The sequence below is a fragment of the Anopheles gambiae genome, chromosome X (assembly GCF_943734735.2).
Source record: "Anopheles gambiae chromosome X, idAnoGambNW_F1_1, whole genome shotgun sequence".
NCBI classification, from domain to species: Eukaryota; Metazoa; Arthropoda; class Insecta; order Diptera; family Culicidae; genus Anopheles; species Anopheles gambiae.
In genome coordinates this window covers 7420609-7444768 of record NC_064600.1, presented here as the reverse complement: position 1 = coordinate 7444768, position 24160 = coordinate 7420609, and the positions used below count along the sequence as shown (strand labels likewise).

General features: G+C 46.3%; 3 protein-coding genes across 3 annotated transcripts; 2 read left to right on the top strand and 1 right to left on the bottom strand.

The window, feature by feature from the left end:
* Positions 1–82: 82 nt before the first annotated feature.
* LOC1271831 (uncharacterized) lies at positions 83–9328 on the top strand. The gene is made up of 5 exons (XM_061641890.1): positions 83–747; positions 838–2025; positions 3755–3906; positions 3984–4200; positions 4281–9328. Exons 1-5 carry the CDS (start codon positions 451–453, stop codon positions 6144–6146), a joined length of 3720 nt encoding a protein of 1239 aa, XP_061497874.1. The 5' UTR covers positions 83–450; the 3' UTR covers positions 6147–9328.
* Positions 8983–15474, bottom strand: LOC1271832 (ubiquitin carboxyl-terminal hydrolase MINDY-3 homolog). The gene is made up of 5 exons (XM_310686.6): positions 14607–15474; positions 14363–14496; positions 13711–14284; positions 10832–11129; positions 8983–10463 (listed from the first exon to the last, which is right to left on the bottom strand). The coding sequence occupies exons 1-5, from the start codon at positions 14848–14850 to the stop codon at positions 10157–10159; spliced, it is 1557 nt and encodes a 518-aa protein (XP_310686.6). The 5' UTR covers positions 14851–15474; the 3' UTR covers positions 8983–10156.
* A 3122-nt stretch (positions 15475–18596) lies between these two features.
* LOC4576124 (uncharacterized) lies at positions 18597–23482 on the top strand. The gene is made up of 5 exons (XM_061641927.1): positions 18597–19255; positions 19320–20163; positions 20237–21136; positions 21237–22049; positions 22118–23482. Exons 1-5 carry the CDS (start codon positions 19009–19011, stop codon positions 22740–22742), a joined length of 3429 nt encoding a protein of 1142 aa, XP_061497911.1. The 5' UTR covers positions 18597–19008; the 3' UTR covers positions 22743–23482.
* The last annotated feature ends 678 nt before the right edge of the window (positions 23483–24160 follow it).

Sequence of the window (24160 nt, the reverse complement as noted above, 5' to 3'; positions counted from 1 at the left end):
GCTCCAACTATTGGAATTTTTGGAATTCTATTGGAAACCAGAGCCCTCCGCAAAGGAACACAAAAAAAGGTGCCTACAGTTCTTTGTTCCCAGTTTTTTTTTTCTCTCTCTCTCTGAGGAACTGTTTGGTTACCATCGCAACGACTACAACGCCACCCACGGATAACTACCAGACCCGATGTTCCGATGTTAGATCGAACATCCGTTGCCATGATGACGCGCAGTCTGCCGCAGAGACACCCTTGGTTATGCAAGCGTAACTTGCCAGCCACGAATTTTGCCCCATTGCGCAGTGCGACCTACCCAGTGCTGGATGTACATCTTCGTGTTCCAAATTTTTTTTGGAAACATTTGTTATTTAGAACCAAGAATTACGTAAAATCAGTGTAAGATTAGAATTACGAGTGGTGTAGACGACGAACCTTTCCCGGTCGGGTGCTCCCACCAACCATGGTGCATCTCGATCCGCTGCGGCTATGCCGCAAAAAGCGCAAACTACCGCAGGGTGGCGCCATCCTCGACCAGGTGATATCGCAGTCCGCGTCCGCCTCGAACCAGTGTCTCCTGTACAAGATGGCCAACTACAAGCGGGGCGGCGATCTGATCGACGCGTTCCAGATCGGCGGCCAGAAGGCGGTGGAGCAGCTGATCCGCGAGCAGTTCGGCGTGTTCATGTACAACAAGGGCCGGGGCCAGATCATCAACCGGGCCGAGTACCTGCGCTGGAAGTACATGGACAACCATGAGGTAGGGATGCCAGGGCACCTCTCTCTCTCACACACACACACTCCCTGCCACTCTCAATCAACCTTCAACCCGTTTGTGTGCTGATTCTAGGTCATCATACCGATCGAGGCCTCCCTGTCGCCGCACGACCCGCTCAGCAAGTGGGACGACCATAAGGCCTGCTGGCAGATGCAGTACCGGGGCCTGCTGGGCGAAAGTCTGCTGCACGTGCTCATCATCTGCGACACGAAGGTGCACACCAAGCTGGCCCGCATCCTGCTGCGCGTCTTCCCGGAGCAGTCGATCGACGTGATGGAGGGCGAGGAGTATCTTGGCGCGTCCGCCCTCCACCTAGCCATCGCGTACAGCAACAACGAGCTGGTCGGTGACCTGATCGATGCCGGCGCGGACGTGTCGCAGCGGGCGACCGGGCGCTTCTTTCTGCCCCGCGACCAGCAGGGCCTGCGGCCGGCCAAGACGACCGACTACGAGGGGCTGGCGTACCTCGGCGAGTACCCACTGGCCTGGGCGGCCTGCTGCGCGAACGAGTCGGTGTACAACCTGCTGCTCGAGTGCGGCGCCGACCCGAACGCCCAGGACAGCTTCGGCAACATGATCCTGCACATGGTGGTCGTGTGCGACAAGCTGGACATGTTCGGGTACGCCCTGCGCCACCCGAAGCTGCCGTGCAAGAACGGCATCGTGAATGCGGCCGGCCTGACCCCGCTTACGCTCGCCTGCCGGCTCGGCCGCGACGAGGTGTTCCGCGAGATGTTGGAGCTTTCTGCGCGCGAATTCTGGCGGTACAGTAACATCACCTGCTCGGGCTACCCGCTAAACGCGCTGGACACGCTCATGCCGGACGGCAGCACCAACTGGAATTCGGCCCTGTTCATCATCCTGAACGGCACGAAGGAGGAGCATCTGAACATGCTGGACGGCGGCATCGTCGAGCGGCTGCTGGACGAGAAGTGGAAAACGTTCGCCCGGAACCAGTTCATCAAGCGGCTGCTCATCCTCGCGATACACCTGTTCTGTCTGTCCTGCTCGGTCTACCTGCGCCCGGTCCGCGTGTTTGCTGATGACGAGGGCGAGGAGGGCGGAGACGCAACCGATGACGATGGTGCGGACGATGGTGGGCCGATGGCGGTGGACGCGGTCGACGACGACATCGACCTGACGACCTGGGTGCGGTACGGCTTCGAGGTGGCCACGGTGATGGGCGTGCTGAGCTACGTCGTACTGCAGCAGGGCGACGAGATCAAGAATCAGGGCTTCTTCTCCTTTCTCAAGTCGCTGGTAAGTAAGCGGGCGGGGAGCGGCAATAGGTGGCGCTTAGTGGCGTAGTGACAGAAGCTCCTGTAAGTACGTTCAATGCTTTTGGGCTAAATAACGTGACCTTTTATGCCTCAAGTCGTATCAGGAGTCTGTCTGATCCAAAACTATCTATTAGGCTTTACATAAGTTCGTGAGTACTACTTTTTCCCATCTTTGCTAATAGTAATGTATGATCTCATGGTAGACTAAGGATTCCATTGCAAAGAAATATCAGCTCTTAGGCTGCTATCGATGCATCAATAATTTTTTTTCCCTGCAATTGGGGGGTTACTAGTGAACCAGATCATGCTTCTCATCTACTACTGGGTGGGATAACACATTCAATTTCAATGTTTCTTAATACCTTTTTTACCGTAACAGCAGTTGCTCACTGACTGTAACTCTGTTGGAACTGAACGCCGTTTCACAGCTATAATTAACCCGGGGACTCAATAAGCCAGTATTCACATTAGTTCCATTGCTTTTAAACGATGGGAAATGACTTGCTGAGATACTACAAGCGTCTCTAGATGTTCTCGATGTTTTTGTGCAGGATCTTCATCGAGCATAGCCTGCAGAATCAATTCTTAACTGCTCTCCCGAAAAGTTCTTGTTCTACAAGTTACCATAGTAGGAAATTACAATTGCAATACTGGATCCACCGCAGTGAAATGACTAAAAGTGGAAAAGAAACCTCAAAGATGATGGCTTCAAAATAACTGTGTTGCCAGATTTCAGCAAAGAAAATTAAATTATTGACGTCGCCTGTACCGAGAACTTTTGTCCATAGTCCTACAAATCTTTCCAAATACTTCAGTTTTCAACTGTTTCATCCAAAAGACCCCGGAAAAAGTTTTGCTGCACTGGAAATATTTGAAATACTATGTTAAGTTGTGATTTCACTTCAGACCCAGCCATGCCTTCGATACTCTAATTTCAGCTAATGGATGTATGGCTTATGCTTGTTTTTTTTTTTCAAATATTTTGCAGAATTACTACTACTCATTCACTACTTGCTAGCAAAAAAACAAAATGATTATTTTTACTGGAAATATGATGATTTTTTGGAGAACAAAAATCCCAATCTTTCTTCAATATTTCATCTTAAGAAACATTCTTGGAGTTGAAATTTGGGTCTGGTTTAAATATTTTAAACTCAATTTCTTAGGATCCTCTGGATCCAAAGATACATACATTGTTCCTGAAGTTGAAATATTTTAAACCCAACTTCTCGTAGTAATTGACAGAGGCGGATTCATCCATCTCGGGGTCCTACCTAAGCGGGATATCGAAATGAGATCCCTAGTTTCCTTAAAATGTATTGTTCGTACCTACGTAGGTACATCTGATGAGCAAGCAATTTTATGTTATTTTTAATAGTACCTAAAACATTGTTTTCTTGTAATCTGGCTTACATTATGTAAATGTAATTGCCAATAAATGTCATTGTTTTATGTTTTCACTCAAGACATGCTCTAAAGACTCTCTGGAATGATTTAAATACATTGTTACAGCGTATTTTACTTTATGCACTTTATACCTTATACCACCTGCTCGTTTAAGAAAAGTCTCTTAATTTATGAAAATTACCGTAAGTTTCTTTTTGAATTTGCCAAACGTCCTAATTCATTTGTATGGAGCTTTACAGCTTCTGTATGTGTGTAATTGAAAAAAAAAACCTTCATCCTCCTTTTCGTTTACTCACCGGCAGAGTCAAGCACCGGCGAAGGCGATTTTTCTGATATCCAACATCCTGATCCTGGCCTGCATACCGCTGCGCATGATGGGCGACACCGAGACGGAGGAAGCCATCCTGCTGTTTGCCGTACCGGGCAGCTGGTTTCTGCTAATGTTCTTTGCTGGGTGAGTATGCGCTTATCCCCCAAAATTATTTTTTGTAACAATCATCATCTCCAACGTGTTCCATCCCTTGCCTGCAGTGCGATCGGACTGACCGGACCGTTCGTGACGATGATCTTCTCCATGATCACGGGCGACATGTTCACGTTCGGCATCATCTACATGATCGTGCTGTTTGGCTTTTCGCAAGCGTTCTACTTCCTCTACAAGGGCCACCCGAACGCGGAGGACAGCCCGTTCGGCAGCTATTTCGGCACGTGGATGGCGCTGTTCCAGACCACGCTCGGCGACTACGATGTAAGTTGAAGGAAACCCCTCACACTGGCAGACACGTCCCATTTTTTTTCTTCTTTTTCTTTGGCTCATATCCCTTCCAGTACGCCGATCTGAACCTCACCACCTACCCGAACCTGGCGAAGACGGTGTTTGTCATCTTTATGATCTTCGTGCCGATCCTGCTGCTGAACATGCTGATCGCGATGATGGGCAACACGTACGCGTACGTGATCGAGCAGGCGGAGAAGGAGGGCATGAAGCAGTGGGCGAAGATAGTGGTCAATCTCGAGCGGGCGGTGACGCAGGACGACGCGAAGCGCTACCTGGAGGAGTACTCGATCGGGCTCGGACCGTCGGACGATCCGCGGTACGAGACGCGCGGCGTCATGGTGATCAAGAGCAAGAGCAAGACGCGGGCCCGCCAGCGCAAGGGCGCAGTGAGCAACTGGAAGAGCGTGCTGCGCGTCACGCTCAACGAGCTGAAGAAGCGCAGCATGACGGGCGAGGAGCTGCGACGCATCATGTGGGGCCGCTCGTCCATCACGTCGCCGGCGAAGATCGCGAAGAAGAAGCGGCCGGGCGAGGTGGACGATCTACTCGGCGATCCGTTCGCGATAACGGCCGCGATCGACGTGATGTCGTTCACGCAGGACATCGTGATGGTTAGCACGGACACGGTCTGCCCGATCACGATACCGCCAGCGGCTGCCCCGGGCACGGCGGCCCCGAAGGCTGGTGGCACCAAACCGGTAGTAGTGGCACCGCCGCCGCCAGCAGCAGCAGCAGCAGTGCAGCAACCACCGCCGCCAGCGACGACGCGGCGCCACTCGACGGCAAGCGCACCGGCCACGATGGTGGGGCTGGGCGTGGAGGCGGCCCTGCCCGACTACAAGGATCCGCTGCGCGAGCTCGTCATCATCTCCGAGTCGGCCTCGGTCGACGAGAACTACGCGCAGAACGTGAAAACGCTCGCGATCGACGCGTCCACGCTCGACCACGTGCACGAGATCGACATCAGCGCGATGCCAACGCCCGGGCGGCGCGATCCACTGGCGCAGCCCGCACCGGCCGGTATGCAGCAGCAACAGCAGCAGCAGCAACAGCAGCAGCAACAGCAACAGCCCCAGCAACCCCAGCAGCAGCAGAATCTCGGCCAGCTGACCCTCTTCCAGAACCCGAAGGACGTCGTGGATCCGGTGCGGGAGCGCGAGTTTCTCAAAACGCTCGAAGCGCTCGAGGACACGGACAGCGAGGCGGGCGAGAAGCCCGTCCTCGGCAAGATCTCGCTGATCCGGCGGGCCAAATCGGCCGTCTCGCGCAGCACGTCGCGCAAGCGCAAAACCGACCAGCACCCGCTGTTCATGATCGCGTGGGAGGACAAGGGCGACCAGCAGCGGCACAGCACAGCGCTGTACGATGGCGCGACGGGTGCGGCCCCGTCGGTCGGTGCGCCCGGCGAGCTGGGGCAGCCGGAGCAGCCCGAGGACGCCGTCACGGTCGAGGAGCTGCACCGGCGGATGGAGCAGTTCCACCAGCGGGCGTCCGTGCGCGAACGGGACGCGAACTCGAGCGAGAGCGGCAGCGGCAAGCAGCACGCCGGCCCGAAGGCACGGAAGCCGTCCCACCATCGGGACGGTGGCGGCTCCCATCATCACCATGGGCTCGGGCGGGGCAAGCACAACAAGATATCGCCCGACAACTCGAACGAAAGTACGGGCGGTGGCGGCGGCGGTGGCGGCGCCAGTGGCCACGGGCGCAAGCAGGACAAGCGCATGAAGTCGGCCCCGATACTGGGCAGCGGCGGTGCGGGCAGTGCCGGTAGCAGTGCCGGCGGGCGGACGGTGGCGCCCGGTAGTGCCCGACCGGACGATGGTACCGGGTCGCCGCCGGACCCGCTCGAACCGTGGAGCACCAAGAACATCATGAACATCAACAAGCTGCTGGACCAGGACACGACCGAAGAGTAGCGCGATGCAGTGAGTGTTCTGTGCCGGGAGAGATACAAAGAAAAGGAGATTTCATTATTGAAATTGTTATAATTGCACGCAAACAGGGGTTCTTTGCGCCCAAGGTCGATGGTACCGCTTTTTCGATTTTTTTTAATTTATTTTGTGACGTCAGCATTTCATGTCTTTTTCATGCTGAAAACGTCTTTTTCGACATTCAATACGTCACAAAATAAATCGAAAAAGTGTGTCACAGACTTTCAGCGAAGGGTAAACAACCCTGTATCCATTATCTTATATAATTACCTACTTTTTGTGTCTTTAACGTAATTGTTGTGGAGCTGGAGTGTTTAGCAACCTTTCACTTAAACGAAACTTTTTTGTGCATCATTACTTTTTTGGAACAAAAAACTATAATAGAGTAGATGTGTGCATCATGTGAAACTCTTTTTCGTCTATTACCTACAATTGATGCAATAAAACTATTATCGGCACATACTACCAACACGTCACTTTAAATTGCCCAATAACAGGTAATACACGCCTTACCATAAAATAAAAAAGGCAATTACTGCACGGGCTTTGCGGAATAGAATAGTATGGGGAAGGTAGGTAAAGACGGACACTACGGGTAAGATGGGCACTTCGCATAAGTCCATGATGAAAGTAATGATCGATCGAAACTGAAAGTAAAACAGCACGTTTGAGAATATTGTTGACCTAATGTATGCAAAATTGCTTAAATTCTCGAAAAAAAAAACAATTTGCAATCTGAAGCAAACTCACGACTCCGATCCGACTTCGACTATTGTTCGTCCGCTTCCGATTCCGGCGAAATCGGAATCACTAGTTCCAACCGGAGTTGGAGTCATTCGGAGTTGTCCCGAGTCGTCCAGAGTCATCCGGAGTCGTTCGGAGGCGTCCAGAGTCATCTGTAGTCATCCAGAGTCGTCCGGAGTTATACGGAATCACATGGAGTTAGCCGGAGTCGAAGTCTTCTAAAGTTGGAGTCATCCGGGTTAGGAACCATGCGAACTTGTCCGGAGTCATCCGGAGTCATCTGAAGTCGTTCCGAATTGTCCGGAGTCGTCCAAAGTCGTCTGGAGTCTACCAGAGTCGTCCGAAGTTGGCCGTGTTATCAGGCATTTCATTTCTGTGTGTTTTGCGTGCAAATAATGATATTGGGAAGATATCCAGGAACCATCCAGGAACTAGAAAAAAGCATTTTAATATGCTACAAACGGAACACGTGTCAAAATAGCAGCCATTCACGAAACCCAATATCTTGCCATGACTTGGACAACTTTGATCAACAAAAAGGCATTGATATGACATCGTTCAGAAATAGATGAAAGATTCTATGAGATTACAAAGATCAACAAAAAAAAGTCTTATTTTGAATTGGTGGGAAAAATTACCTACTAAACAAGTCCATCAAACATGCTAGGATCACGAATTTTAGTAATTTCCTAAAGGGATGTTCTAGACTGATGTTCGTTAAGCTTGAGCAAACTGTCCGCTGTTAGTGCCCAATATTTCAATAATACTTTCGGTTCTGCATTCTAGGAGGTGTTAGAAGCGGCGCTTACAATTTCAAAATTCAGGGCTAAAATGAACCTTCGTTACATTTGGTTTATGTACGTGGTTATTTAAGAATCGATGTATGTACGTACCAGGACGTGGAAAGCAATAGGATTTGTTAAAATTATGTCATTATGGTCACATATCAGGTCTCCGTCGTACCCGTACATTTTAAAGCTGCACGAAAAAAAAAAATGTTTTTAAGTCATGGCAAACATACAAACTTAAACAACATAAACATCTGTAAAATCTTTAAAGTTTCAACACATTTTCCGATACAACATGAGTGTAGAATAAGGTAAGTAGATTTTCATGGTCGTTGTGATTATATCTCCCTACATTATTTTTACATTATGTTCCTTAACGTGTCCGTCTTTAACACCTTCCCCTAAAAGTGGTATAAAATAATGATGATTCAAAGCAGTAGTATTGTTGTAGCAGCAACGGCTAAGTTTGTGAATAATTTTAAAATATACATACATTTTTTGGGTACGACCCCTTTCTTGCGTTCATCGACAAGCGTAAGCGTGAAACATTTTTGTTCCCAATAAGAACTCGTGATCATTTTGAGAGTTCCAATACTAAGAATCTTTAAATATCAACCTTTTTTCAAAAGAGGCAGGTATAAGTGTGGAGAAAAGGTGTGAGGAAGGTGACACATTAACTGCCAGTTAATGTCTCGCCAAGTCGTACAAAATTCGAAAAAAGCCTGAGCAGACCGTGAGCGCGTCCACTCCACGTCCAGATACAGGGTTTACCAAGCCAATCCGCCATCGTCAAAGTGTTTTCAGTCGCTGTAAATACTTTTTCAGACGACGGAAACCCTCAATTGGCCACTGTATAAGCATAAAACATAGCGCAGCGTATGGAAACACAACGAACCAAATACTGGCAAAGCGGCCGATTTTGTATGGCTAAAAGTGAATTGAGAGGATTAAAAAAATGGGGAGATTTAGTAACAGTCACCGTATAATTAAGGTTGATGTTAAAACATTAAAATCTTTAAAAAATAGGAAATAAATTTCGAATGAAAAAGGCTTCAATGTTCCTGTTTGGAATTAGTTATTTTTTTACCAAACTACTGCCGGAAGGCCACACACGAGAAAACAGGGAGGGAAAGGTGTTGTTTTTGAGTGGAAAAAAGTAACATCGAATAAAGCTGGAAATAAATTTAACCTTCAGGATAATTTAATCAACCTGTCGCTGCATACTACACGCGCAAAACCACCATTCATACGTTCTCTCAGGTAAAAATGAAAGACAAGCCGTTGACGTGTTTCCGTGTGTGTTTTGTGTCGCATTTGTATAGCATAATGTATTCTCAACAGATTTTAGAACGCGCGCGTTACAGAGGGCCCCTGTTGCATTGCTGCTGGCAGCAACAGAGGCTGTCCCCACAGTTTTTGTTTGTTACTAGATTCTCTTGCTTTTGCGTTTCTTTTCTTTTTTTTTTGGAACCGGTACTTATATATCCACAGATGCGTGTTATTATTAATCCTTTTTTTTCTGCTCTTTTCTGACACTGACGTTTTGCGAACAAGGTTAAGAAAACCTTGCTGCCACCGAACCGATACCGTCTTCTCTAGGTCTATCTCTCTCCTTTGGGTTGGGTTTAGAGCAAATACTACCCCGCCGGGCTAACCTTCGTTCGTCTTATAGGAGGGGGGGGTGGGAGGAAGGGGCTTTAAAAACTGAAAATGGAATAGAATAATTTAAACCAACAACCGGCCAATGCTGCGTCCGGGGGTGGTGTTGGTGGAAGGAAATAAATTAATATTCACATATTGATTTGATACGACACGGAACACGGAGCAACCGGTTGCTACCGGATGTTCCCTCCACTACCTACCCCCCCCCCCCCCCCCCCCTTGTTGGGAATTTACACCTGACCCGACCTGATTCTGAATAAGCTCTTCTTCAGTTGTTGTAGCATTTTTTTTTCATTTCCTCCCTTTTTGTTTTCGATTTTCTTCCTATATTTTTGGTCTAACAAGCAAAAAGGTTACCGCGGTTAAATAAGAGGATAGAAGAAGAAAAAAAAACTAATTAACTAATCGTAACTCTCATCCAGCCCGCAATACGCTCTTGTATACATTAACCAGCTCAGACTATACGTTACAGTGCACGAAATTCTTCGCCACAGACTCCACAAACACTACCAGGCGGAGATGAAGCATGTGCAATGTGCGGGGCACGCAGCGAATGGCGCTTCCCCCGGCTAGAAAGTTCAATACGTGTGGCGCGCGTCTTTGATGCGACTTTACCAAGCTCGCTTCTCGTCTTTATTTACGACAACGACGACGACGACGACGACGGGGAAACAGATTAACTAAGGAAGGGGAGGGACACGGATGACGGGAACAGGGAGGGAATGGAAGGACAAACGGAGGAAAGAAAAGGGGAAGTAAAAAAAAAAACAACACCGAGGACACCGAGCGCAGGCACCCTCATCAGTTCAGCGACGGCGTCCGGTTGCCGGCCCAGTTCACCTCGATCGTGGGCCATTTGGTTTGCAGACAGGTCAGCATCGGGTCGGAGGGATTGCACATGCGCACGTCGCTCTCGAGCAGCACCGCCTGGCCGCGGCTGTACTGCACCACGCTGCCGTAGTTCGAGTTCGGGATGCCGTTGTAGTGCAGCAGATCGAACGTGTCCGGGGTGGACTTTTTCTCGTCCGGGAAGAACTCGCTCATGAACGCGTTCAGCAGGATGATGCCGAGATTTTCCGGATCGAGCCGGCTGCGCATCAGCTCCACGCTAAAAAGAGAAAGAGAGTGAGTGGGTGTTTTTGTGTGTGTGAGCGAGAGAGAGAGAGAGAGAGACAGAGAGCAGCAGTACAGAGTTTGCCAGGAGTTATAATAGCTGTGGAACACTGTATTGAATCTTTCTTACGTGAAATGAAATTAATGTAATAGGAATTGGACTCAATAGCACCCTTTATGCACAATTCCAATAGGAATTTCCAAGGAGCCTGTCCAAAACGGGCGCCTTAGAGTCCAATTTCCATTGTATGAAGTTCACTTCCCATTAGAAAAGTCAAAGAAGTGTCCCGCGACTATGAGAACCCCTAGAAAACGCTGTAAAGCAACCAAGCCAAGCTAGCTGCGATCCAGTACAGTACTTACTACTCCGGCTCGCTGACCAGCTCGAGGGCGCACAGCACGTCCTGCAGGACCGGGCCCGGTATGAAGTTGCTGCCGTCCGGGTCGAACTGGCGGAAGACGCGGCGCGCGAGCTCGCCGGGCGTTTCCGGCGACACCAGCCGCCGCTCGTGGCTGAACAGCACGGTCAGGTGCGTGTCGGACCCCATCACCCAGACCGGGTTCTTTGGATTTTTGTAGAAGAAACCGACGGTGCAGTACTGCAGCTGCTCCATCACGGTGATGAAACCGATGTCCGACTGCTGGTTGATGCCCTTCAGCTCTGCGCGCGCCAAGAAGAATGCATTATAAAATTAAATAAAAACAGAATTAATGAATGATACCAATGCAATGCGGTTACAAGGTAAATCAGTGTTGCGAACGGTGATAATCGTCAACATAAAATTTTACATATTGATACTGTTGCGAAAAGTACACTTTCACAATACACAGTTACACGAAAAAAGTTATTTAACACAATGATATTTTTCTAATACATTCATTTGACTTTCATCTTTCCGTACTTCAAGGGAACTGGATTTCCAAGTGGTCCAATAGCTAAATATCGGCGAATGCGCGATTAAGCTGTTCTGAAGTCACATGAAAAATGTCAAATGTCATTCAATCTACTTTTTTTTTGCAATCATCAAATGGTAAAAGCGCTGCCTGTTGTACCACAACATGATTGTCGCTCTTGGAAAGTCGTGTCATGCTAATCGTGAATATTATGAACGAAAAACTGATTTTCACCAGACGCTTACTGAGAATGTCGTGCAAGAAGGTTGAAATTCCTATTATTCAATAACTGCTGTTTAAAATAACTATAAAGATTCTTTAGTTAAGCATTGGCCATATATTACGCTTAAGTGTTTAGAAATACAAAACAACAAAAGCAAGCGCAATATCGCTGCTTGATTAATCCATCCTCCAAATTATTGGTAATATTCTGGGGATGGTAAAAAACCATTAAAATTATCGAAACAAAGTACATTCAGTAGCTTTACTGAACGTATTACAAACGTATTCTTAAGCTTTACGAGAGCGGTCGGCAAACGTTTGTGGTAGAGGGACAAATTCTAATAAATGATCTAGAGCCGCGGGCCAAGCTCCAATTTTTAGAAAAAAAAACAATCAAATAATGCCATCAAATAATGCGATTGGTGATTTATTTGATTTAAGTTTTTTTTCTAATAATAAAAATCAATAAAAATAAACAATATAAAAATAAAATCAGATAAATCCATTCGCGGGCCAGATTGCATGCTGCGGCGGGTCAGACTTTGCCGACCGCTGCTTTACGAACAATTAATGCCATGTCATATAACTTGATAACTGATTCCTTTTTTTAAGTAAAAGCTCCTTGAAAACCGTTGTATTCTTAAAAAGCAACAGTGTGAAATCGTCGTACTCGTGAAAACAACAATCAGGGCTTTGTTTTAATATAGGGTAAATGTACCAATAGTGGTGCAATTTGTAGAGGTGCAGATGTGTTTTAATTGATTTAAAGTGGCATATGTTTTATCATCACAATCACAACCAACTTTACCATCAAACACACAAATAAAAAATAAATCTAACTGATTCGTTGTACCTATAATGGTGGTATGGTTCCTATAGTCGTCGTACTGTGTTCCTTTAGTGGTGGTAGTCAATAATACCTCAAAAACTGTGTATAATATAAATGGAACTTAGTTTTGTAGCTGTTTTCATACCAATGGCGAGAGTTACTGCCATAATATTGAATTCTTGCGTAATTTCATCGCAAAAAATAAAAATTTGGTTAATGATCCACACCAGGAAGAGTGTGCTTGATTTGAGGTCGGTTTTTCGCTCAGCTATATTTGCGAATTTTGGCCTTCGTTTGGTAAATTACTAGCAGGAAATTCATTTCCGTTTCCTATGTTGGTGAACTCAATACGAGCTGCTAAAAACATCCTAACAAAATTTTTAAAATGTTTTACTTTTACTTATTTTTTAAATGTAACCATCCCTGCTTTGTGTACCTATAATGTCACTATGGTGGAAAAAAAACACTTTAAAATGCAAAAATATGATCAAAAGGCAAAATCAATAACATTTCATACAATTTCCTTAATGAATAATGTTTCCTAATGAAATCCTAGGAATTTTGGACAAAAAAGTTGACTCATTTCACAAAATAATGGATTTTTAGGTCATTATGTACATTCCGTTACTTAATGCATCATTTAGCTTTTAAAGCCTTTGTTAAAGACCATTGCACATTGCTCACCAACATAAATAACTTGATTACTTTTGAAATATCGCATTGAGTGCTGTTTAGTGCAATTGCATCACTATTGGTAAATATGTTACCCTTTACATTTGTGGGATTTCATCTAAGATTAAATGATTGAAAATGTCAAATATGAATTTAGCTCATTGTTCCACCACGAGCTGACTAAAAATCATTATTCATTATTCAACAAGTTATTTTTAAATAATTTTTCAACATTAAATGATGGCTAAAAAGCAATACATGCTTGTACCAAAAAGAAGTAACATAATTCGGGAGGCAACTGAATCGAAAGTGTATCAAATTTGGTGTTGAACCACCAATCGACTAGGGCCATGTTTCCGTACAAACATCTCACTCGGGCAAGGCAGTACAAAAGCATATTGCGTCCCTGAGTGAGACTCGGACAAAACTGTGTGGTTTGAAGCCTGTTTTGTTACTTTTTCCTGCTAAAACTATATAAAATACGAGTTCTTCTAATCCCACTTGCTTCTCATAAAAAGCATATTTTGTTTCAATAGAATAAAACAGAATTTTGCAGCTGCTGCACCTGCAACCCTCCAAATTCGACGAGCAAGAGCATTCGAATTGAAATTAACCCGCCACTTACTCATGCCACCGACGTCCTGCTCGTTGTCCCATACGTGCGGGACCGCGCGCCCGGTCAGCATCAGGTTGATCAGCGCCTGGCTGCCGCAACCGTACGTGTCGTGTATGAGCGACTCGGTCGGGTCGGACATCTCGGACAGGATGTGCTCCAGCCCCTTGGTCTGCAGCACGGTGTACAGCAGCAGCAGCACGCCGCACTCGTCCGTCAGCACGTGGTAGTTCTGTGCGTAAAACTGGTGCACCTCGTCGATGTGGGCGTGCTCGCGAAACCGAATCCGCTCGTGGAACGCTTCGGCCGTCCAGGTGGCGGTGGTGCTGCTGCCGGCCGTCCGCTGGCCCGTGGGCGGGCGCACCATGGCGGCATCGTGCGTATCCACGCCCGGACCAACCGGCTCCTCGCTCGGTTCGTGCTCGGTGCCAGCATCCTGCTGCCGCACGGCCGCCCGTTCGCCGCTCGGGCCGGCCTGCTCACCTTCGCTCTCCAGCGTCACTATGCGGTACGCGTCCGTTTTGCACTTCATCAGTATCTGGCAGACGGCCTGGATGAGCAGCGTTTTGCATTTGTCCGCCGTAAGCTACCGGAAGGGGTGGGTAAAATTGGTTGTTTTTTTTTTAATAGAAAGTTTCCAGCAAATATAGGGTTAAAATATTACCTCATTGAAGCTGTGGGCGGGCGATTCCGCCAGCAGTATCTTCAGCAGGTACGCCTGGACCGGTGCGATTACACAACAGGGCCCACCGTCGCGCTGCACCAGTGCGGACGGCTCACAGTCGCTGAAGGAAAATCCTGCCCGGAGCAAAAAGAAAAGTGTGTTATTTTAGCTTAAGCCAGATTCCTGCTCAAACCCCATCTTGCAACAGCCTCTCTCTCTCTCTCTCTCTCTCTCTCTATGTTACCTTGCAGCCACCGCCGGAACACGTCCGGCTTTATCTTGCCACCCCAGAGCAGGGAGGCAATTTGTTCCGAAACCGTTTTGCTACTCCCGTCTGATGGTGGTGCTGCTGCTGCTGCACCTTCTCCGTCTTCGTGGCTGCTCGCAGCTGCCGTCGATGCGACGGACGTGCCAGGCTCGGGCTGTTCTGTTCCGGTCATTGCATCGGTGGCGGCCGCGCTCGCCGGTGGTGCCGGGTTTTCATCCATCCGCTTCTGCTGCTGGGGTGCACTTTTTGCACGGTCACTGGATGCGCCCACGCACAAAGGGGTGGGTGGGGGGTTTACCAACTAGAATGCACCGCTGTGACGCGTGTTTATGCAAGTGCAAGGGGTGCAGTGCTACTGCAGCAGCGCAGTACGATACAGCCGGACGACGTGGAGCTGCTGCATCCGGCAAGGGAGCAGCGGGCTGCCGCTCGGTACGGTCGGCTTGATTGGAGCAGGTTCAAAAAGTGGTTGCAAATTGATCGTGCCTGACCCGAACAGTTGAACGAAGGGGGTGTGATGATTTTTCTTTCTTTCTTTCTCGCAATGATACTCGCTGGACGAAAACGCGATGCACTGGACCCGGACACAACACGGAAAGGAAAAGGGGGAACAACAAGGCACGACACAACACTCGGCACGAACGGCTCTCACAAGCGTACGGAGGTACGCGGTAACATTTTACGCACCGAATTAGGGAGTAAAGCACAGTTTTTTGCCAGCAGAGGAAAAAAATCCGTTTGGAATGCAGCCAAAAAGACCGAAATATTTCCGAAACGCAGCGGATGATTCACACGGGCTCCCGTCTGTCAAAACAGAACGCTTGCCGAAGCGTTTGCAAGCGGTGCGCCATTTTGACAGCGTTTGAATTTTGACAGGTCGGGTTGGGGCGGAAGCGTTACCCAGCCAGCAAGCGATGTGCTGTTTTGTGCCCATCTCTTTTACGAAAAGGCCCGATATTGGAAGAGATATTTGCAATGCAAATAGTAACCGAGCTGCCGAATTTTAGGAATATTTTGTGTCAGTGACTCCGATCCAGCCCAATCAAAAGTACAGCAAAAATGTTTCAATCAAGGATAATGTATTTAGAAGGTTGATTTTTATCGCTTTTGCTGGGCGACATTGTGGGGGACATCTGTCACTCCCTGCATACAAATTTCATTACCCCGCACCAGCCCTCCCCGATTTTTATACCGGAGCCCCCGGAAGAGAAATGTCAAGTCGAGAAATGTCATTTTGCTCTGAACAACTTCACCTTGTCATTTATAACACCTTGGTTTCAATTGCGAAGCGTTCTGTACAGATGTGACATCCCAAGAAACATTTTGACGGCGAACTTGAAACTACCCAAGCACCACTAGTGATATGCTTGATAGACTATGGAAAGCACAGTAGAGCGCCGTATACACGGGTACCTTTTATCCGGCCATCCGTGTATCCGTGCTGTTGAGAAATCACAGTTAAATATTAAGGTGACATTGCGTTCTGAGCAAATTTCAAATACCGGCGGTCCCCGAGATACACGGTTAAAGGGGACCGAAAACGGACGCAAAATGCCACGTATCTCGATTTCCGCGTAAGTCGAATCTCGTGATTACCAGCTAAAATGTCACTAATTTTCGTGTAATTTTGCAAGTGCTGGTCTCGTGGTACAGTTGTCAACTCGTACGACTTAACAACATGCCCGTCATGGGTTCAAGCCCCAAATAGACCGTGCCGCCATACGTAGGATTGACTACCCTGCTATGGGGGGAAATCAATTAGTCACTCAAAACCAAACCCACAAGAGGTAAAGGCAGGCCTTGACCGACAACGGTTGTTGAGCCAAAGAAGAAGAAGAAGAAGAAGAATTTTGCAAGTAGGGGGCGGTTTTAGTCACTTCATGAATTATTTGATATGATTCTGACTGAATATAACAGTTTCAAAGCTTTTGAAATAGTTTTTAACAATCGATCAAAACGGAAATTATTTGGCAATTTACAATTGAGGTGTCAAATTAGTACAATTTGCTCAAAGAATTGTCAAATTTAGAAAACCGCGAAGTTACTGTTGACACTTTGTACATGGATTTGACAGCAGGCGGAATTCCGCGGCCGCAAAATTCCGGTCCGTGTATTTTTGGCTTAAGGAATTTGTGATTAAATATATCATTTGACTCATTATCCGTGTTATTCGCATATCCGGGCAAAGTCAAGTCCCGATGAGCCCGGATAATCGGCGCTCCACTGCACTGTCACCTTGATTTGGTATTTTTCTGTCAAATCGCGAATGACAGATAACTGCTGGTCTAGAAATTGGAATTCGACATGCTCATTTCCAATATGCGAGAGGAGAGGATTATTATGTATACGTCGATAGAAGTATTTGAATTTATTGTTGGTGTTTGATAAAATTTACGTTACTGATAAACAAATATTAATTGCTTGTGATAAAGCTCAGGAAATCAATAAATTGGATGGAAAATTTAAGAACTGACAGAAAAATGCTCATGTCTTATTACACATATGGCAAGATTTTTTTGTGTCAGAGCCTGAGTTTGACAGAAAAATACCAAACGATGATGGCAGTACTTTCCATCGTCTAATAAGCCTATGATGGGTTAATCTGATTCAGTTTCATGAATATGAATGAATCTTTTAAATGATTCAATGAATCTGAATTTTTGTTGGGAAGAATCATTAATGTTGAAAAATTCATAAATCTCGAAGGATTCATGATGCTCAAGGAATTTAAAAATCTCCAAAGCATCACAGACCTTTTTCCCAAGCGTCACAAATTAAGCTTAAACGACTGGAAAATCAAATATCCATAGAAAAAAAACGAAAGCTCCAAAGCTACATTGGTTTAATACATCTCAACAATAATTTCGAGTAGCTTCAACTAATCATGCCCTATATACTCTTCTAACTTTCCGAGCAAAAATATTTAAGAATAGTCGTGCGGTCAGATACGTGGGTATCAACACAACCAATCATTACTCAAATCACAATTGCTTCATATCTGACGGATCACATTAGAGTTCAGTATTTAAACAATCGTATCACCGCTCTTGTTCTAGCATAACTTCAATGCAAAACCATACAACAGTACAAAGGGAATGAGAAAGCTTTCAAAGCGAGGAAAGATCCCTACTGTGAAGCTATCCCAACAACAAATGGCGCCATCAGCTTTTTTTACTCTTTTTAGAATACATCTCTCATTTATCGTCTGCTAAGCGAAGACTTTTAAGATTTCTTTTAGGTTGAGAGCTTGAGCTATGCTGTCCTACGCATACGTCCTACGAGTTTGATCCATTCGGGGCCGCATGTTGTCAAGTCGTGCGAATTAATGAATATTTATTCATCTCTTATATCTAATATATTTAGAACCATGTAAGGCATGTAACTCTTCTCGCAAAGTAGAGGGCTTATCGTTTCTTTTGCTGAGAAAAATAATGGTTAAATAGTAGCGGATTAAATGGCAAGCAGACTAAGCGGCCAAGGGAAACACCGGTGATTTTGGGGCCCCGTGGATGGTAAGCCCAGCATATATAACAGTGGGTTAGGTAGTCACATTGAGGGTCTCTCTGCAGGAACAGACTCATAGACAATAGAAGCCCCGTGTTCAAAGCTCAACATCTACATGGGACCTCCATTCCTTTTACAGCTTAGTGTCTTTGGTACCCTTCATCCGCAACTGGTCAATCGAGAAACGGATTTGTGGATTATTTCGCTGTTGATAAGAGCAATAGACTTGCTGATTGGTACGTTGCCGAATCGTTATGGTAGCTCACGCACTTAATATGTTTCGATTTGGAATCTGTTTAGAGGTTACTCAAGTTACGGCACCGCAAAAACGAATAACGGTTGCATTCTTTCCAGGCTATAGGGCGTCATTCATCAATTACGTAACGCAAAAATTTTAAATGTTTGATCCCCCTCCCCTAGTGTAACAAACTGTAACGTTACAAGAAACCCCCCCTCCTCCAAATTACGTAACAGATGGACAGCTCCTCGCTCAAATAGCTTAGTTTCTTGAACAAATTCTGATTTTTTGAGAAAGAAAATTAAAAAAAAATCAAACGTTTTATTTTGCGTTACGCAACAAAAGATAAACTCCCCCTCTCCCCTATGTAACAAATCGTAACGTTTGACGACACCCTCCCACCCCCTTATAAGCGTTTCATAATTGATGGATGACGCCTAAGTAGCGCTCTTAATTTCTTATCAGACGCGCTCTGGAGAGGTTATCCGTCTGTCGCGTAACCTTGTCTTATGTTAAATAAACCAATCTCTACCGATCGTGGCCAAAGAAAAATCATGTTCAGCCCTGCTACGGTACTTTGCGGGTGCAAGTTACACTCACTCCTTGTGTCGATGTGGTACGGCTTACCGTGTCGTTATGTATTGTTCACCAAAACGGTTTCTCCTGCTGCTGGGATGTTTGCAGTGGGCGATGCAAACACGCGCACAAGAGGATCATTTATCGTGCGGCAGGCGCAAAGTGAAAACGACATATCTCATCCACAACGGCGCTGATGCCATTGCTGGACACTGGCCGTGGCATGCGGCAATTTTCCATCAAAAAGACAAGCACAAAGAATACGCGTGCGGTGGATCCATCCTTGATGAAACAACCATTCTTACGGGTAACAACCATACCATTTCGCGAGACGGAAATAAGATTGTTGCATTGTTTCTTGTTCTTTCCAGCATCCCATTGCGTGTCCACTCTAAGCGGCGTGATCTCGGCAGCTCTCGTGACAGTACACGTGGGACAAATCCACCTGAATCAGTCCAGCGAATACACGCAGACGTTCGAGGCGCGTGAGATAATCATAAATCCTGGCTTCAGCAAAGCTAGCATCATCCACGATATAGCTTTGATCAAGCTCAGGACCAACATCAGCATGAACAGGTACGTGCAGCCCGTCTGTCTGTGGACAATGGACAGTGCGCTGGAGTTGATCGTGGGCAGAAACGGAACGATCGTTGGATTTGGGCTGAGCGAGCGGGATGTTGTGTCGGAGCAGCTCAAACAAGCCACGATTGGGGTGGTGGATCCTTACACGTGCATTGCAAGTGATCGGGTGGTGTACGGAACGCATCTTACGTTGGAAATGTTCTGCGGCAAAGGACAGAACGGTGTGAGTGCGTGCAATGGAGATAGCGGCGGTGGCATGTTCTTCGAGGTCAGCGGTCGGTGGTTCGTGCGCGGCTTGGTGTCGTTCACTCCAGCGCGTGGAAGCAGCGGACTGTGCGATCCGCTCAAGTACACCGTCTACACCGACGTGGCCAAGTACGTGGAATGGATTAAGCAGTACATCGATCAGCGTGTCCTACCGGTCGAGAGTGACGTGCTGGAAGTGGACTACGAGGAGAAGCTACGCCTGTTCAACTTTGGCAGCTGTGGTGTGCTGGATGCTAGATCTAAGTTTATTCCCTGGCTGGGGGCAGTGAAACTACCGAACGACAATCGTACTAGGTGTATGGTTACACTGATCAGCGAATGGTATGCAGTCGGGCCGGCACATTGCTTCAATACCGTTGGTGTCATGTGAGTACTGTTTTACTCCTGTGAAAGGTACAAGCAACAACCAACTAACCGTTGTTTTATTTTACACCCAAAGCCCTTATATTTTACTTGGTAATGTCCCAGATGAAACCACTAGCCAGTGCACCTATAGTACTAACATTGAAGACTGTATGGTTTTCGAGCAAACGCGGAAAATTCAAAGAATCATTGTACATCCAAAGTTCGGCCAGAACAATTCTGCGGACAATATCGCGCTACTCGAGCTGCTGAGCCCAGCAGACACCAGCCAGCCGAACGTGCAGCCTATCTGCATGCCGGTAACGCCCGAGCTTCGAACGAACGCAAAGACCAATTTAAGCGTAGTGGCGATCGCAAGGAGAGGGCTCAGGCAACAAAACATTACCGTCCGGTTCGTGGAACCCGTTGAGTGTACGAGGCAGTACGCGGAACAGAAAATTGAGCTTAAATTAGAATTCAAACGAATGTGCGCCGTACAACCGAGCAAGCGGGAGGAAAGATTTTGCTATTCTCTGACAGAGGGTGTACCGATCCAAGAAATGAAGATATTCGGTGGAAAGGAGCAATACTTTCTGCGGGGGTTTGAGCTAACTGGGGCGGCCTGCAGTACAATTACACCATCAATTTACAACAATATCGAAGAATATGTCGACTGGATACTATACAACATGAGGTACAACGAGCAAGAAGGGGCGAGCGATGGTGGAACTATAATCACAACTCAAGAAACACTCGAGTCAGAGTGGGAAAAGCTGCAGCCGGGAAATGATAAAATGCGTCTGTTTAATATGAATACGTGCGGCTTAATTGACCCCGATAGTATCAGTAAATATTTTGCGACATACATGCCTTGGGTCGGGATACTTGAATCGCGGACGGTCCCAAACAACGAATTCTTGGAAGAGAGATTAGTCGTGCTCATCAGCGAGTGGTATGTCTTGGCGCCGAAATATAGTGTGCAGAAGGATTTTATATGGTGAGTGTCTTTGTAGTGAGTGTGATTGCCTTTATACTCTCTCTATCTCTCTATCTCTCTCTCACTATTTATCTCTCTCTCTCTCCTTCTCTCTCTATAGGCGATATATTTTACTAGGACAAATACATACATTTTTTGAAGAATCGCGCCAACGAATAGAAATCAAGAACGTTATCCTCCCACCGTCCGATCATCCCAGGCAATTGTTTGCACTGCTCGAGCTGCTCGAACCAGCTGATCTAACGAATCCCCATATCCAACCGATCTGTTTGCCCTTCATGGATGGGCTACATCGTAACAAACCCGCGGAAGTGATTATGACGTCCTATCATAATAATTTCGGAATTATCCATGCAAACAAGACGCTGAAGATTACCACCTACCAGCACTGCCAGCCACGACTGTTGCACGCAGGACAGCTCATCAGCTTCGTCACGGAGCCTCTGTGTGCAGTCGAGTCTTCAGACGAACTCAAGCACGAGTCACTGTATTCCAAGCTGGGCAGTCCGTATCAGCTCACAGTGCCGTACGTGGAACGGCCGCGCTACTTTCTGTACGGCATGCATGTCGATGGGTCATACATTCTCTCTCGCCTACACCACGGTCCATACATATTTCACAAGATTGAAAAGGCAGATCTTGCTTGGATAGTGAACAGCGTGCGGGAAAACGAACAGCAATCTTCGTTCCCCAGCAAAATTCGCAGTGAACGAGTTAACTTGAGGTCAATGCAGCATGTTTCCCGGAGCGCTTTCTTTAACTTTGAAACCTGTGGCATATCGTCGAACAGCTATCCGATGCCATGGATAGGAGATCTCATAGTCGGTAAAAAGTTGATTTCTACGATAATACTCATAAGTGACCGGTACGTTGTTAGTCCAGCAACGCATGTTTACTCTTACGTGCCAAACAAGTAAGTATACAATTATCTAGTTTGAAAATGTACTGGGAATATTAAAAAAAAACTTTTTCTGATTTCAGACTTCATGCAACATTGGGACATGAAACAAGACATATAAATGATTCGAATGTGCAAAAAATACCAATCGAGGAGTTGATCGTTCATCCACAGTACAATAAACTCAATTTGGCTAACGACATTGCGTTAGCTCGACTAGCTACAGCTGTGGATACATCTCTGCCTAACGTGCGACCCATCTGCTTGCCGATCATCGATGCAATTCGCAGCTATGATTTATCAAGCTTGTTCATGGATTTTTATGATCCCTTACTGTATAAGAAGCAATCTGACAATGCTGCTGATAGGTACATCGACCAGGTAGAGTGCCAACATCGGTGGCAAGGATTGATGGTTGGATTCACCATAGACACCTCCAATCATTGTGTGCTGGAAAAACGCACGCTAGAGGACAACAAATTAGTAGAAATTGAAAACGGCGACGTGCTTTACTCCCGGCAAAGACTGGCACTGAGTGACAGAGAGTTTCTGCGCGGGTTTGCAGTGTTTAAACCGGACCTACCGAGTATTTACTATCCCGCTGTTTACATAAACACAGATGCCTATCTGGATTGGATATTGGAAACTATCGTGCAGCGCACAGGGCTTCCTTTCGATCTGCGAGAAGAGCTTATATTCAGCGAATAATAATGAATCTTTGCTCTCGTAAGACGCAATGCAATCAAACAACAACTACAACTACAGTAAAGCAAACAAATTTTAAGTAAACAAACAATTTTCATACTAGCATTTGACGACGAGTAGCACGATGGGCTGCTCTCCAAAACCGACCAACGTGGGAATACCAACCTACATCATGATAGTAATCCAGAGCTCTTTTCGAGTCTTCTTAGTTGAACAGTCCTCTAGCAATACCATAATACCGGCTGTAGTTCCACAAGGAAGTATGCTGGCCCCCTCACTCTTCATGATATACCTGTCAGACATACCCACTCTTCCTCAAGGTTGTGAACTGTTTCTCTTCGCCGACGACACGGCCATAGCAGTTAAGGGAAGAACTGTAAATGAACTCAAAAACAGAGCCCAGCAATGCGTTGGTATTTTAATCAAATACATTTGGAAGTGGAAAATTACACCTGTTCTCACTTTCCTCTGAATCTTTATCCGGTTGCTATGGATCGCAATCCATGAGAGTAGAGGGCAATCAACTACGTCTATATCGTTTTCAGCTTCGTCGGAATCGTTTTCAGTTACGTTTGGATCGCTCTCAGCTACCTTTGGATGTTGCAGTAGCTCGCGCAAATTTCGTTGTAGTGCATGTCTGACAAATCTGTCAAATGTTTAAAAATTCATTGCTTAAAAATGGGTTAAAAATTCAATCAACACAAGTTCTCAATTGGGTTCAAACATAGAACAATATGAAATTGTGGCGTCTGTTATGAGGAGATTCGTGAGGTACGCCGAGTGGTCACCAAATAAACTATGCGCTGCAATGAAATTTGCGCGAGCTACTGCAAAATCCAAAGATAGCTTAAAACGATTCAGACATTGCGACATTCTCATGGATTGCGATCCATAGCAACCCGATAAAGATTCAAAGGAAAGTGAGAACAGGAGTGAATGAAGACAAGGCACTGGCTACAATATTTCCCCACTGAGTGAGAACATCAATTCTTAGACTATTACAGGGTTTTCCATGAGTTCTCATAGTTGTGGGACACTTCCTGGACTCTTTCTTACGGGAAATGAACTTCATATGATGGAAATTGGATTACATGGCACCCTTTTTGAACAGGCTTCTTGAAAATTCCTACTGGATTTGTCCAACAAGGATGCTATAGAGTCCAATTCCTATTACATTAAGTTCTTTTCAAGTAAGAAGGAGGCAACAAAGTGTCCCACAGCTATAAGAACTTCTGGAAACCCCTGTAAAACAGGCAACACCCCCTATCGAGTGGTCCTAAACAATTACATAATCTAGGAATAATATTCGATCAAAAACTACTTTTTGGAGATCCCATTAACAATCTAATAACGAATAATATTTATAAATAAAACATATATTCACACATTAATCCAACCTTTCGCAAGCTAACAAACCTGCG

What these genes read in the sequence shown, in the direction of transcription:
- LOC4576124 (XM_061641927.1), top strand. Translation starts at nt 19,009, where the DNA reads ATGTATTGTTCACCAAAACGGTTTCTCCTGCTGCTGGGATGTTTGCAG. An exon ending in TTCAATACCGTTGGTGTCAT is followed by an intron (nt 20,164 to 20,236) that starts GTGAGTACTGTT and finishes TTACACCCAAAG; the next exon opens with CCCTTATATTTTACTTGGTA. An exon ending in GTGCAGAAGGATTTTATATG is followed by an intron (nt 21,137 to 21,236) that starts GTGAGTGTCTTT and finishes CTCTCTCTATAG; the next exon opens with GCGATATATTTTACTAGGAC.
- LOC1271831 (XM_061641890.1), top strand. Translation starts at nt 451, where the DNA reads ATGGTGCATCTCGATCCGCTGCGGCTATGCCGCAAAAAGCGCAAACTA. An exon ending in AGTACATGGACAACCATGAG is followed by an intron (nt 748 to 837) that starts GTAGGGATGCCA and finishes TGCTGATTCTAG; the next exon opens with GTCATCATACCGATCGAGGC. An exon ending in CCACGCTCGGCGACTACGAT is followed by an intron (nt 4,201 to 4,280) that starts GTAAGTTGAAGG and finishes TATCCCTTCCAG; the next exon opens with TACGCCGATCTGAACCTCAC.
- LOC1271832 (XM_310686.6), bottom strand. Translation starts at nt 14,850, where the DNA reads ATGGATGAAAACCCGGCACCACCGGCGAGCGCGGCCGCCACCGATGCA. An exon ending in CCGCCCACAGCTTCAATGAG is followed by an intron (nt 14,285 to 14,362) that starts GTAATATTTTAA and finishes CCCTTCCGGTAG; the next exon opens with CTTACGGCGGACAAATGCAA. An exon ending in CTGGTCAGCGAGCCGGAGTA is followed by an intron (nt 10,464 to 10,831) that starts GTAAGTACTGTA and finishes TTCTCTTTTTAG; the next exon opens with CGTGGAGCTGATGCGCAGCC.